The 16,036-nt window shown below is 41.0% G+C and overlaps 1 protein-coding gene across 1 annotated transcript in view; it reads right to left on the reverse strand.

The window, feature by feature from the left end:
* The window catches only part of VEGFC (vascular endothelial growth factor C), an 80,794-nt gene that overhangs the window by 20,654 nt on the left and 44,104 nt on the right, over positions 1 to 16,036 (reverse strand). Inside the window, exons 2-3 of the mRNA XM_070408127.1 lie at positions 6,324 to 6,537; positions 4,733 to 4,923 (exon numbers count right to left, since the gene is read on the reverse strand). Of these exons, the coding sequence (XP_070264228.1) occupies positions 4,733 to 4,923; positions 6,324 to 6,537 (405 nt within the window). The remainder of the gene's footprint in view (positions 1 to 4,732; positions 4,924 to 6,323; positions 6,538 to 16,036) is intronic.

Consider the following 16,036-nt stretch of genomic DNA (forward strand, 5'->3'; position numbering starts at 1 on the left):
ACTATGTGCCAACGACTGCACTTTGCCCTGGGGTAATAACCAAACACAAGCTTTGCTTTCACGGAGTTGAGAGGCTAGGGAATAAACTACCTGAGAGATAGGTAAGGTAACCATGCTAAAATATGGGCAAAACGATGCTGTCACAGGCCTGGAAGTGACATGTGGTTTTAGGTCTCAGGATGAGGAGCAATTAGCTAGGTAAGAGGGATACGGGAATGGTGTGAAGAGGCATGTTTCGAACACAGGGCACAGTGTTGTAATGACTCAGGGGTCAGAGATACTGATATGATTTAAGGAATCAAAGCATTTGGGTGCTGGTGGAAAGTAGTCGTTGAGGGAAAAGGCAGTGACAATTGAGGCTATAGATTTAGGTAGCAGCCAGATCATGAAGGGCCCTGTAAACATGTTTAAGGATTTAACCTACAGAAGAGTGAATGCCATTCAAAATATTTAACAACTTAGAATGTTTGCACCAACCAATCAGAACTGATGCTAGCCTGAGCCATCCAATCAGAAAAGAGCAGCTTATCAATGCACCAGCTGAATGCAATGTTCCTGAAGAGTTGAGCGGTATCTGATATATCATTTAGAAAAGAAAAATCTCACTGTTAACATGTGGCAAATGGATTTGAGGGAAGAAAGAGTGGGGGTTTGAGACCAGTTATTAAGCTGGCCCAGGTGTAATGGTCTAGGTGACTGATGAATGTGTCCTTTGCCAGTGTGGGATCGGCAGAATAAATGTATAGGGTGTGATTCTAGAGATGTTAGAAGATATATTTAGCAGGAATATTTGATTAGCCTTTTAGTGAAAGGAATAGCCAGCTAGATGAACAGTGCCATTTACTGAGACAGAAGGTACTACAAAAAGGTTTATTTACTTGCTTGTTTAATTGTGAGGGCGAGGTGGGATGGGGAGAATATATAGGTCACATCCTCAGTGTGACACAGATTGACTCTGACCCTTCTGAGGGACAGCCCACGGGTTAAGTACGAAACCAGGAGACTGACCTGGGGATAAAGACCGGGGAGGAGTCACCAGAAGAGAAAGCATAGATGAGGAAACCTAAGGTGTGTGTGCAGAATCAGAAAAGAAGGTAGCTTAGGGAAGAACCCTGAGGACCCAGTACCCTGTTTTCAACCAACCTAAAATTTTTACTTCCAAAAATCTGCAAATCTAACAGATGGTCATGCCAGCCCAGCCGGCGTGGCTCACTGGTCGAGCATCAACCTATGAACCAGGAGGTCACTGGTCAGTTCCTGGTCAGGGCACATGCCCAGGTTGCAGGGTTGATCCCCAGTAGGGGGCATGCAGGAGGCAGCTGATCCATGATTTTCTCTCATCATTGATGCTTCTATCTCTCCCTCTCCTTTCCTCTCTGAAATCAATAAAAATATATATTTTAAAATGCACATGCTCACATGAAAACTACTCTGTTAGTATAATGATATACATTTAAAAATATGACTGCAATAAATATTCAAAATAAAGGACCAAAATAAAACTAAAAAAAACATAAACCAACAAGAAACACCAGATTGACTTCTAAAATTTTATAGGTAAATCCTGACTCTCTCTATGAGCAGATGACTGAGAGGAAGCAGGGGAAATTATCAACGCGATCAATCTATTACAGTAGAAGGAATCCTAAGTTCTCTGAAAGAAGATGAAAGAGAAGGGGAGCTGATTCTAAATGACATAAAGTAGACAATTTTGTAGATAAACATATAAGTACTAGGCTACTGACCAAATTCCATTTCACCTGCACATATCTTATCTTAGCACTAAATGCTCTTCTAACTTCTAACTTGGCCCTTAAGCCTTCTACCTTCCAAAGCCTCAACCCCTCCGAGGCCCCCTACCTGGTTGTATGCTGCCCTGAATACACACCTACCCGTAAGTAAATACTTCACTCTATTTACCAGTTAGGAAAATATGGGGCCCAACGAAAACAACATAGGGAAATAGAAAGTGGTCATGGAATAACGGGTGACAGGAGTGCTTAACTGAAGACTGTATGTATTTCTCTTGTTTACTAACAATGAGCTGTGTGCTGTTTTCTGAATTTAGATTTTGCCTAAGGGACTCCTGCTACCTATTTGGCCCATGTGTAAAGTAGACATGCATTTAGCAAACCAATAGTAAGAGGACTGGAAAATTGACTTTTGCTCATAGTAACTATGAATGAAAAGAGGGGGAGAATTTTCTCCCTGATAGGTTAAAGAAACAGCTATTTTTAAAAAGTTGAGCTAAAATTTAGAGCATACACTTTAGTTAGGCAAAGGGATCAGTTCATTAAAAGTTACCCAGGTGAGTTAATCAGCTATTCTATTATGATTAATCTTGAAGGCAGTAATTTGAAAATCTGGCACAACAGAAACGCGTAGGTATCAGAGAACCAACTTCCTGAAACTGGGAGTGTGTGTGGAAACTGGGGGTAAATGCTGTGGATGTATCCATATCTTCATTATTGTTTCCCCGCTGAAGGATCCATAGTTTTCATGTGATTCTAAAGGGGTTGTTCACTAAATCTGTGGTAGGCACTCAGGTCGCTAGTGAACAAAACAGACTTGCTTTTGCCGTGGTGGAGGAGATAGATATTAATCAACTAACGGTGACTATATTATTATAACTATAGGATTATAAGCTATAGTAAGTGTTTCAAAGAAAAGTATGAGAAATTATTAAATAGTTAAAGTAAATGCTGGGCCTATTTCTGACCTCTTATCTCACGGAGATCAGAAAAATCTCCCAGGAGGACTTCCTTGTGCCACCTCAAACTTGAGTTGAGACCTGAAGAACTGGTCCCGTAGCCAGGAGGGGACTGGAAGGCCAGGATAATCTAAAGGTATGTGCAAAGGCTCTGGGGCAGTGAGGGTTCCCAGCAACTGAAAGAAGCCTAGAGCACTGGGAGACAGGTGAGGTCCAGGGGCAGATGCCTCTGCAAAGGCAGCACAAGCAGACATTGGGGGCTGAGACAAAGATTTGGGACTTACTCCAAGCACCATGGGAGGCCCCTGAGAGGCCTGTATGCCTGAGACTGCCCACATCAAATGTGCAATTTTTAAAATACCACACTTTGGGCCAATGTGAAGAATGGATCAGGAAAGAGGAAACAAAAGCAGAAAGAGCAGAGAGAATGCTATTTCATTAGTTGGAAAGACCGTCAAAGTCTTCTGGACTATAGGGGTGGTGGTGGGTATGGGGGTTCAAGTCACTTGAGGGATGGAATTAACATCTGACTTGGTGATGGACTGGATTTGTGATGATGAAGATGTCCGAAAGGACCCTATGTTTCTGTAGAAATGATGTCACATGATGAGAGAGGTTAGCGGGAAGACCAGGGTGCTTTGTATGGTGGTGGTGTTGTTTGGGATGAGTTTGGTTTTGGGAGAAAAAGCTTGTCTGAGGAACTAGTATACAAAACATGTGGGCATCCGTATCTAAAGAAGACATATTTTGAAACATTTAAATATGAAGTAGTATTTAATTTAAATATGAAAGCCCTATTTAATAAATAGTATGCTAGAGAAGTTGAGATGTTTTTAAAAGAAAATTCATTTTAAAATATTTTCTTTGTATTAGCAAGGCAAAATAAAATTTATGGAAGAAATTAGTAATAAAAAGTAGCTTTGGATATTGCCAGTTGGCAACTGATTTTCACCAAGAAAATAAATTAACAATAAAAAAACAAGGAATTTATGTAAAACTTTCAACAATAAAGAATTAAAAACAAAAAGAGAACTTAAAGAAATAAGTGAACAAAACAAGAAATCTCAACACTAGAATGATTATTATTCAACTCTACATCTTTAAAATATGAGCACATTGAAAGTAAAATTTCATCTAACAATTAAATCTAACAAGTCCTTTATAAAATGATGATTAATGAGCTCTGAATAGACAGATTTGATGGAATAGATGTTCAAAATTCACCTTTGAGTCTATCCCAGGTCATTCCATTTCTAAAGGAAACATGACCCTTCGGTATTTGGAAAATGCAATTAGGATATCAATACCTTTGAAAGATCCGCCACAGTGCTATTTGATTTAAACAGAACACCATAATAATAAACAGTGTAACCTAGGACATATATCATATTGCTCAACTGAATTATTTAAAAATATACACTAGCAAATGTATTCCACAAACTTCTTTTAATTCCTACACCACCCATATTTCTTTTCTTTTTTAAAAAAATGACTTTTTTCCCCCCAAGAGTCTCAGAAAGCTAAAAATGCTTTCATTGAGTTTGGCTGACTATAAAACCAGCAAAATTTTAATATTAATATCTTTTTTAAATAACTTTTTTGGAGACTATCCTACTGGCATAAGTATTTTTATTTGATAGAAAAGGTTTTTAGTTTCAGCGCTTATTAAAGGACTTAAAGTAACTTATTGTCAAATGAAAATTTTTATCCTCAAAGATTAACGTGTGTGTGAGTGTATGTATGTGTGTATGCATATGTGCACAGATGTGTATGTATGTGTGCGTGCAAGTGTGCATGTGTGTGGACATGAGTATATGTTCACACACATTCATATGCATATTTATTTTCTTCACTTGGTTTTGATCCCACTGCGTGAGTTCATAAAACATCACTTACTTGGTGAAATGCTCATCAAAACCACAAAATATTGAAAGCTTAACTTTATCCCCCCAAGAAGAGACAGGCCACTCGGCATTGCACTAGGTCGCTTCATGGGGCGGGAGTGGAGGCGGGGACACCTACCGTCTTGCTGAGGTAGCCCGTGCTGGTGTTCATGCACTGAAGCCCCTCGCTGTTGCAGCAGCCCCCACATCTGTAGACGGACACACATGGAGGTTTAAAGAAGGTGTTTGTGGCTGCTCCAAACTCCTTCCCCACATCTACACACACCTCACGTGGCATGCATTGAGTCTTTCTCCACTCATTATCAATACCTGCGAGTCATAGGGAAGGCCAGAGGTTACACAGCAGCCACAAGGGGAGCAGCCCCCAGCAGCTGGGAGCCACTTACATTTGATCTCAGACTTTAAGACTCAAGTTTCATAAGTAACTTTACAGAAATCACTGACGGTGCCTACACTGCCCTGTGAGCTGGAACACGGTATCATGAGAAACAGCAGCGAAGGATATTTTCTAAAAGAACCAATTTCTACAGCCATGTCACCAGCTAAAGTAGACGTGCGTCCTTAAAATGACACCGACATTCCACAGCACGGGTGTCTGGTTTTAGTAAGAAAACGAACATTTGCTATGTAGACGTTCCCACGGTCTGCAGAGGTGGCCACGCTCATCTGCTGTGACATGCGCCACTTCCTGGGCTCCGAGCAAATAGGAACATGCTGGGTTCCTCCTTTAAGCTGAGATGTCAATGAGATGATGGCTATCGTGTGGGACTCCCTTCAACAATGACGGTCAGGCAGGCTCTGTGGCCATTCGGGGCAATGCCATGGTGGCAGCTACTTGACATAAAAGGGTATTTGCAACTGGGAACACAGATCCTGAACTCTGTTTCCTCAGCAAAGTGCTCTCTCTTGGAGTTCCACCTGCAGTGATTTCATGTTTTGCTTTAGCCCTGCTGACTCTTTAAATGCTGCGTTACAAAGCGTGTACGTCTCCAATGTCCGAGTTCATTTCCCCTGCATTTCTCTTAAAATCATATTCTTTGGGGAAAGAGTACATACATGATTCATGACTCGACCATGAGGCCATTTTGTTTGGTTGGTTTTGTTCTGAAAATGCTTTGCAATCTCAAACCTTTGCAGGAACTAATATCTAGTAACTGAAGGGAATTACTTGTGAAAAGTAATGTCCCCATTTACACTACGCCCTGCTGTGCAGCATCATGATTTTGGTGACACTCTCTGCGGGGTCCCTCGGGGGCTTCCGCGAAGTCCCTCTCTGAAGCCAGTGACCCGTGGGACCACAGGGCAACAAGTGGCACTTGAAAAGGTGAGTTGGAATGAGTTAGGAATCAAACACTTCTAACTCCAAACCAGAAAGAAAATGTGTGTGCAATGGTTTTGTAAGCTACAGAACGTTTGCATGATTAAACTCACAGGCTGTGTAAAATATCCTTATGTTTTAAAATTCTGCAATGAGATATCACCTAATTTTCAAAAATTCAAGTGTGTGGTAGGCATACACTCTTCTCTATTTCAAGAAGTCAACCTCACCACTCACAGTGAAATCCTAAAAATGTGCCTTTGGAAAACTGCCTTTACTCTTGGCCCTAAAAACATTCAGCGGCCCTGGTGCTAAAATTCAAGGCACAGGCTGGCCACCCTCCACTGTGTTGCTATGGGACCCTCTTGTGTCTCTTCTTCCCCGTACTTACTTTTCAAGATCTCCGCGTTATAATGCGCGGCGGCAAATTTTACAGTGTCTTCTGTCCTCGGATCGGCGCCGGGCTGGCCTGGGTTTTGCTGCCAGCCTCCCTTCCGTAGCTGGCACTTGTACATTTTCCAGTATTCCGGGTACAGCACACTCATGAGCTCGTCCACGCTGGACACCGCCCGCAGCTGCTCCTCCAGGTCTTTGCCCGCGTATGCCTGTCGGGGAAACACACACCATCAATTGCCCATCGGAGTGAGGGACGTGGTAACAGACGCACTGGAAACCTGTAGGTTTCACAGCATGCAGGCTGGATCCACATTCCAATGGGATGCATGGCCCCTGGATGAGATCACTTTCCCTGGTAACATAGTCATACTTTTCATTTGAATCAATACCACCATAAAAATGAAGTTACATCTCCCTGTGAAAATAAGAAATATATATTGGGGTTTTCAGACAAAAGTCGTGAGGTATAATGTTTAAAATAATCTCTGCAGGAGCTGGTTTTACTGACAGTTCTTTTACATAAATGGGTAACTCAAAAGTTTGGAAATTCAGTCAAGGTTGTGTTCACTTCCAACATAATAAAATTAAACTGAAATCCTCTCTCATGCTTTGCTTCATTTTTAATTATCGGCCCCGATAAAATGCAATTAAGCAGAATGCTTGAAATCAGTCTTACAGAAGCCCTTTTAGCATCAATAATCACATGAAGAACGGGATTTCGGCAACATCATCACAGTAAGGTTTTCATATTGGCCGACGCTCCAGTATTTCAAAAAAATTAATCATTGAGATTTAGTCTGGCATGAAAAAGACACGGAAGAGACCAGAAAGCATTAATTCCGCTTATAGATAGGTAACTGTCTACATTAGTGCATCCAATTAAGTGGAGCATTCTATAGTACAACCAAGGAGTTACTGTACCTGAGAAAAATACATTTTTTTCTAAATTATACTTTGAAATTATGGACACTGGTACATTAACTTTGTCTGCAAAGTGAAATACAACATGAAACGTTTGTTTTATATTGTCTTGATTAGTCCAGCTTTAGCGTCTAAATATAGAATACTTCGGACACTGGGCATCGCATCTGTTAACAATGCAGGTAACTGCCTCTCACATCCCCAGTCGCACATCTTGGATGAAGATACTACATTCTAACTAGTAATAGTTTTGTCTTTCTAATTTTTGAAGAAGAAAATTAAGAAATTTGCTTTAAAATATCAACATATTATCTAATTGAAAGACTTTTCACCACTGTTTTTAATTATCCAAGATATTCTGATGTAGGTAATCTTTATACAACATTTTGAGAAACATAATCTAATGCAGGTTTCCTATTCAGTACAGAGCCTTATCAGCAGTGGAGTATGAAAGGTGTCCCTTCCTACTACATAATAAAATTGGCTATGAATTTTGGGGTTTCCCTTTCCCCCTTTATTGTGTGAATTGACCATAATAAAATATTACATTATGAGCATATTGGTATTTCTCTATTACCTTCTGGAATATCTGTGATGATTCTTGATATGCCATACAGATATACTACATTTCGTTCCATTGACTACATGGAGGATGGGGGTGGAGAAAAGATCTTAGCTTCAAGGAAAGTGACAACATACCCTCACACAGTTTCCTAATTAAATGTTTATGAAACACATGTCTCAGGAAATCTCAAATATGACAAGAATCAAAAATGTTTCAGAATCGAAAAGGACTGCTGCTGGAGAAAAGCCTCATTGAAGTGCACAGATGTATCTGTGGCCACTGCTCCCTGAAGGGCCATGTCACAGAGGGCTGGCCTCTGTCTGCTTGCCTCGCCCTTGCACGCAAGGCCCTGTGTGCCTGGTGGGTCCCTGGGTTCTCTTCCCCAGAACTCAGCCGGAATTAAAGTCAGCTTGTGAGCCAAGTTGACCACAAGAACCTCACATGAAACAGGCATGAGTGTTCGCTCTACCAAGAGCAGGCGCACTATAACCACACAAGTTCTACAGCACAGGAAAGACGCGTACCGAATACTAAGAAAGGGTGGTGGTGGAGAGGGGCTTCCAATGAAGTGTCACTTGAAGTTTTAAGGCAAATAAGGTCTGTACTTTAAAATCTAGAAATGGGAAATAACTATAACAATATATATATTAGAGGCCGGTGCACGGAATTCTTGCACAGGTAGGGTCCCTGGACCTGGCTGGCTATCAGGGCCAATCAGGGCCTTCCGGCTGCCGGCCAGGGCCTCCCTTCTGTGGCTGCTGGCTGCTGACCAGGGCCTTCCTTCGTTCTGCACCGCCTCCTGTGGTCAGCTCATGTCATAGCGAGCGATCAAACTCCCAGTCTCCGGTTGAACTTCAGAGGGAACAATTTGCATATATATATATACTCACTCACACACACACACACACACACACACACACACACACATTAAAACATTAAGATATCCAATAGATCAACAGGAGAAAAAATAAGCATAATAAGCATACAATTTACAATAAAATACAATATTAAAAAATGGGAAAATACCATAGAAAAATAAATATTTATATAAATAAATATTTATATTCTTAGGCAGAAAAAAAGGCCTCTCTAAGGGTGAATAGAATAGTAAAATATAAACTATCTGTATGGTAGAAAACACTGTAAAGAAAAGACAAACAGTAAAGTTGGAAAACCATTTGCTATACACATGAAAGATGGGCAAGGACTAATAATCTTAAAATATAGCAAGAACATGTTAATGAGAAAGAATAAACAGGCACTTCAGTAAAAAGTGGGAAAAGAACTTGAACTGAATATTCACAAAGACTAAATATAAGTAATATATATATTCAGTGATGGCAAAAGTGAAGAAAAGTAAAATTCCTTCCAATCATGGTGAGTATATAAATTTGTACAGCTATTAAAGAAATATGTGCTATTTCAAGTCAAAGGGCCTTAAAACAAGCTCCATTTTAGACAGCAAATTCACTTTGGAATTAAATTTTCTATCCAACAGAAATTATAGTATAATTATGCCAGATATACTAGTATGTACAAATTTATCATGAGGCTGTTTATAATAGTGAATTTAAAAATCTATACAGATAATAATAAAGAATTGATTAAATAATGTGTAGAATAAAAAGAAATTAGCACAGAAAGTAATGCCAGGAGAGTATGAAATAACAATAGAGATTTATAATTTAGACATGAAAAGAGTATATTCTATGCAAATGTAGAGTATCCAGTTTATACACAGTGTATGCATACACACAATATTCATTACGTAGTACTTCCTGTGAACCCTGAGAAAAAAGACACCTATTAGGAAGGGCTCCTGGTGGGGTGGCTAACTGGGCTCAAATTCTAAAAATCAGAGCCTAGCAGCCATTTCTGCCCAGGGGCCTCTCACACAAACCACACTTCAGGGAGAAGCCAGCACTCAATTGCCTGTCTGCACTGTGTTCCTGCCTGCTGAGCCAGCCCTTACACAGGAGTTCCTGGGATCCTATTTCCACCAACCAATAGAAGCTGTGCAGGTCTGACCAAACATAGTGGCTCTATTCTGACCAATCAGGATAGTACCTTTTGGATCAATCAAACATCAAGGATTTGGAGTCCTCATTTGCATGAGGACAGACCATAGAGCAGTGATGGCGACCTCTGACACACGAACTCATTTTTTTGGTTGATTTTTCTTTGTTAAATGGCATTTAAATATCAAAAATATAAATCTTTGTTTTACTATGGTTGCAAATATCAAAAAATTTCTATATGTGACACGGCACCAGAGTTAAGTTAGGGTTTTTCAAAATGCTGACACACCGAGCTCAAAAGGTTCGCCATCCCTGCCATAGAGGAACCTGGGGCAGGGACTTTTGTCCATATAGGCCAGCTCCCCTCTGGCTCTAAGAGCGCACTTTCCCTTTCCATGGAAGACCGAAGCCTGCATGTCCCTGGCTGAGCTGAAACACGGAAGAGATATCAGATGCAGAGCGGAGCAGCCCAGCACGGGCCAGAGCAGACCAGCAAGGAGCAGAGCAGAGCAGTGCACAGCAGACCATTCCAGAGCAGAGCTGTCTAGCTGGGAGTGGCCTGGCCTCAGGGCCACCTGGCCCTGCCTCACAGTGGAGCTGGTTTGCACTGAATGAAGTTTCCTTCTTCACCGGACCTCAAACTGGGGATTCCTGCTGGCATGGAATTGATGCCTAGGATCATCGGTTGACAAATCTTTTCACATGTGTAGATACAGTCTTAAGAGTAAAAGATAATGCAGCAAAAACAACAGTCATATTCCCCTAACTGCAGGATTGAGGTAATTACTATGTTCTTTATATATTTCTATATTTTAAATTTTAAATAATGAACATATATAACTTAAACATATTTAAGTAATCGTGTCTAAGCATATCGGCAGTTCATAGTATTTGCTCATCTCAGTTTCTGATATACTTTGTTCTTATTTCTGTGTAGCACATGCCTTCAATGTGCTATCTATCTATCTATCTATCTATCTATCTATCTATAAAAGGCTAATCTATAAATATAAAAGGCTAATATGCTAAATGTCCCTCCATCTGACCAGTCACTATGACGCACACTGACCACCAGGGGCAGACGCTCAATGCAGGAGCTGCCAAGCTGCAGTTCTTGGGTGATGCACCCTGAAACCAGAGAGGAGGGAGCCCGATTCCTCGCGAGGTCACACGATTTCACCTTCATGGCCATGGGTTATGTTGTTGCTGGGGCACTGTCGGCCCCAAATCTGGTTTACTGCACACTTGTGTTGGTGTTCCACACCCTGTACTACAGCAACTTTGCAGAGTGCCCTCTCGCACTCTGGGACCCCTCAGGGGATGTTGGAGAGCCGGTGAAACCGATCCCCGCAGGCTAGGCCGAGGGACCGCACCTGCCGGAGGGACCCCGCTCACTCCACAGATGCCTTTCAAGCCACAGTGCCACCCCAGGTGTGGCTGGCCAGGGAATGACTGCAGGAGGTTGGCTCCAGGGTGTGTCCAGTCCATCTCACCCAGTCCCGCCCTGCTGGTCACCTTCTAATTAATTTCCTTTCAATGTGCATGAATCCATGCACTGGGTTGCTAGTTTAACTCATAACAATCATTGGTGAAAGCTATCACAGACAAAAGGCTTAAAAATAGCTTGATACTGAGCAATTAATTTACTTATTCCTACTAGACTTTAGTTATTATACTTGTGTGGAAGAAAAACAAGCTTTACTAGTACTTGTCAAAAGACTCAGTTTCCCATCTTGGCTATACACCTTATTTAATTGAGTAACATTAGGTTTCATTTCTTTGAACACCATTTCACTCTGTAAAATGGGAATACAGTGGGCCCTTGACAACACGGAAGGGGGTCAGGAACACCCACTACTGTGTAGTCGAAAATCCACGTATAGCTTCTGACTCCCCTAAAAGTTAGTTTTCCTTCAGTGTCCACAGGGAATTGGTCTGGGCCCCTCCAGCAGACACCACACTCTGTGGGTGTTCCAGTTGCCTATGAAATGGCACAGAACAATGCACACCGCAGACTGATAACAGGACAGGCATTTGTTGAAAAACATCTGTGTATAAGCGGACCTGCACAGTTCAAATCCACTTTGTTCAGGGTCTACAATAATGCCCTTTGCCTCTCCTCGGAGGTTTTGTGATAATTCAGACAGACATTTGCTATAGACGTGTATTAGAAATTTTGTAGTCAGTGGTGGGATTAGTCCGACATCAACAGTCCCTTTAAACAACAATCAAGTTCATGGCTATGCCGTATGTCAATTTCACACGCATTTAATAGTTTTATGATGGGGACAATGCACGAGGAAATGCACATGGTTGAATTAAGGAAAATTTTCTCTCACTTAAAAGCATATACTCTTGCCAAATACTCATAATCAAAACTAAAAGAATAGGCAAGAGTCCACTGAAGAAAGGTTTGGTCACACTACTTCATTTTCACAAAATGGCCAAAAAGGGCCATGGGCAAATTTGGCTAGTTGTCCAATAAATCTATATTTAGGGGAAGAGGAAGGAAATAACTTAGTGTTCAAAGAGGAAATAAGTGACATTTATAATTTTCTTTTAAATATATTTTATTGATTTTTTTACAGAGAGGAAGGGAGAGGGATAGAGAGTTAGAAACATCGATGAGAGAGAAACATCAATCAGCTGCCTCCTGCACACTCCCCACTGGGGATGTGCCCGCAACCAAGGTACATGCCCTTGACCGGAATCGAACCTGGGACCCTTCAGTCCGCAGGCTGACACTAATTCACTGAGCCAAACCGGTTAGGGCTATAATTTTCTTAAAATGCACATACATTATCTCTAGAAGTCTGGCTTAAGTAATATTTTATATTTGAAAAAAATGTATATTGTTATGAGTAATCTCATAAAATGAAGGAAAAAGAAGATTACTTGGTCAAATTATCAGTTTAATAAGATAGGAAATGTACTAAAAGATTTTGTGTGTAATTATTTTATTTTTTAATTAAATTTATTGGGGTACCATTGGCTAATCATATAGGTTTCAGCTGTACATTTCTATGGTACATGATCTGTATATTGTATTGTCTGCCCACCACCCAAAGTCAAATCATCTTCTGTCACCATATGTTTGTCCTCCTTTAACCTTTCCAACCTCCACCCCCTTCCCTCTGGTAACCACCATACAGTTAGTTATCTGTCTCTATGAGTTTCAGTTTTATATCCCACATACGAGTGGAATCATATGATTCTCGTCTTTTTCTGACTGATTTATCTCATTTAGCATAATAGTCTCAAGGGTTTCAAAAGGAAATATTTTTCATATTATTCATCATCTTCGTCATCTCTTTGTCCTAAAAAACCAAATCATCAGGAGGAATCAGTGTATCATAAGGCAGTGGTCAAGGCCAATAGCTACACGACCATTAGTTTTTCTTTCTTTGGAAAGAGGGTCAGGGCCATTATTAGCATCGGCGGTGGCTGAGTTATTCTTCCCCTGAAACGTCAATGGGCTCGCTGTTCATCCTTCTTGCTCAACCACGGTGGCTGCATGACAGATGAGCTGTGGTTGTTCCGTCTCCTTCCGCTAACAGTCCTTGCTGGGCAAATTTGCACATTTAATAAGAATACCCTAATTACTTAAAAATACCCTTTTAAAACAAAACTTGGGCTCAGTAGCAGAATGGAGAGGATTTTGGATTTGAAAAATCATCCAATACACTGCGATAAAATTAAATATTAAAATGACCCTTTGGTAGAGAATCATACATGAATATGGGAAACCCAATGAGTATTCTCCTAAGGAACAGAAGTGTGTGAATGTTTGCAGAACCTCAGCAAACCATTTTACCTAATGTTTCAGTGACGGTGTCAGGGCAGGACACTTGCGCCCACAGGGCACCCATCATCCATGACTACCCCCACCTGATGTGCCTCAGACAGAGAACCCTGGAGGCAGAGACAGATTTCAGTTTAATGTTGGACATGTTTGATTGGAACTTTTAAGTTTTAAATTTTAATTTAATTTTGCCTAATCCTCTGAAATGTTATATTGCAAATGCTGAAAATAATGCCATAATAAAGAGTGGATTAAGAACATAAATTATTTATTTTTAAAAATAAAAGTCACTTTTTAAATTTATCACATATATGAATTAACTAAAAAAAAAAATCAAAATTATTTAATCCAAGTCTGAGTTTAGTAGACTCTTAGAAAATATTTTAAATATTCATTTTCAATTATGTTATTTTAAATAAGTTTCTAACTTAATGCCAAAGTAGATAACTGGTCATATCTGCCTATTCAACGCAACGGACAATGAGATTCTATACACACTGACTTCGTGCCCTGGACACTGAAAGCCGCTCGCTTTCCTCTTGTTCGTCTATGGAATTGACTTCCGTTCCTTGCAGAAGGGCAAAATGATCTCAGAAATGTTAATTCCCACTTTTTCCCCAGAAATGATTGCTAAAACAGCACCAGGTAGGTGAAGCCAAGAATAACAAGTACATTTACTGCCTACGAAGGAAATGCCAGGGAACCAAAACGGATTACTCAAATATTCCAACGTGCATCTCTCAGAGTGGGCTCTGCGGGCATGACTGCCCCCCCCCCCCCCCGCCTCCTGCCCTGACCCCCAGCGTCACTGGGCGATGCCTGCAGACATGTTTGCTTCCAGACTGCGGGGGGATGCTCGGGCCCCAGTGTGTAGACCAAGGAAGCTGCTCGGCATCCCGTGCACAGGAGGCCCCTAGGAAACAGCGTGACCCAGGCCCGTGTGTCCACAGAACTGCTCCCGGGAGCCCTGCAGCTGAGGAAGGGCGGGCCCTGTCACTCGGTAGCCTCCTGGGAACAAGTGACAGGGTTCAAAATGTGCAGGAGTTTCACCCTGTAAAATCCCTAGAGGCAGCAGGATGAGGGAACGCATGGCTGGAAGACACCAGCGCCTGGACTTACGCTCCTAGGGAGACTTATTTCTAGGCCAGGGTAACCCAGTGTTTTTCTTTTTACACAGGCCTTTTCTCAACAGTGTAACAGTGTTTCTTCATTTCATGACAAGAAGAGAATGGGGTTTAGACACAGGCTTCCCAGGTAAGTACATTGGAGATGTTTCAGAACTATTTTCTTTCATTGCTTGTAATCATTTTGCTGAAGATTCAGCTAATTTCAAACACAACTTTTACATATTCTTTTCAAAATTGCTTATTCAGAAAATTATTTTGAAATTAAAAAATATAATGGGTTATTATAATACTAGAGGCCCGGTGCATGAAATTTGTGCACGGGGTGCGGTGGGGGGGGGGGGGGGGGGGGTCCCTCAGCCCAGCCTACACCCTCTCCAATCCGGGATCCCTCAGGGGATGTCTGACTGCAATTAAAAAATGTAATGGGTTATTATTATTTCCTTCTCTGATGTTTTAAAGACCAATTTTTGTTAATGCTGATTAATACTGAAAGCAATAATGATGCTTTTAAAAAAAATCTTTAACCAACAAAGTATATTCACACCTACAAGTGAGCGAATCACAAGGACACAGTTTGATGAATGTTTACAGGTTGAATGAACCCTTGTAATCATACCTGGATCAAGACACGGAGCACTGATCACATTCTAGGATCCTTCTTTGCTCTTAGTCCTAACTCTAGTTCTAACTCTCTACCATGTTACCATTGGATATAGTTCTGTTTTTGACCAACATAATTAGTTTTTGCTCCTTTTCAAATTACACATAAGTGGCATCTGACAGCATGTCATAGTTTGTGTTGGCTACTTTTCCTCAAGCTAATCTTTGTGACATTCTTCTCTGTTATGTGAAGCAGTTGGTTTCCTTGCTGTGTCCTTCTGTCCTGTATGAACTACTGCAACTTATTTATCTAGTCTACCCTCTACATGACTTTTGATGGAAGGAGTATACATTCCGGGGTGGGTATATAAATAGAAACAGAATTGTGGTTCCTAAAGTATGCATATATTTACCTTTACACATATGGCCAAACCATTTTTGCAAAGTAATTGTACCAATTTACACGCCCTAGAGTTATATATAAAAGTTTCCTCGCTCCCCATCTTTGCCAACAACTAGGAGTGTCGGTTTTTAATTTTAGCTATTCTGACAGATATATGGCAGTATCCCACTGTGACTCCAGTGTGTGTAGTCCGTGCATGACTGCTGATATTGAGCACTTTTGTGTTACATGGACCTTGGTTGTCCTCCTTAAAGAAATGCCAATTAAAAGTG

The sequence above is a fragment of the Myotis yumanensis genome, unplaced genomic scaffold (assembly GCF_028538775.1).
Source record: "Myotis yumanensis isolate MYYU_CA2020_CCGP unplaced genomic scaffold, mMyoYum1.0.hap1 SCAF_3, whole genome shotgun sequence".
Classification (NCBI taxonomy): domain Eukaryota; kingdom Metazoa; phylum Chordata; class Mammalia; order Chiroptera; family Vespertilionidae; genus Myotis; species Myotis yumanensis.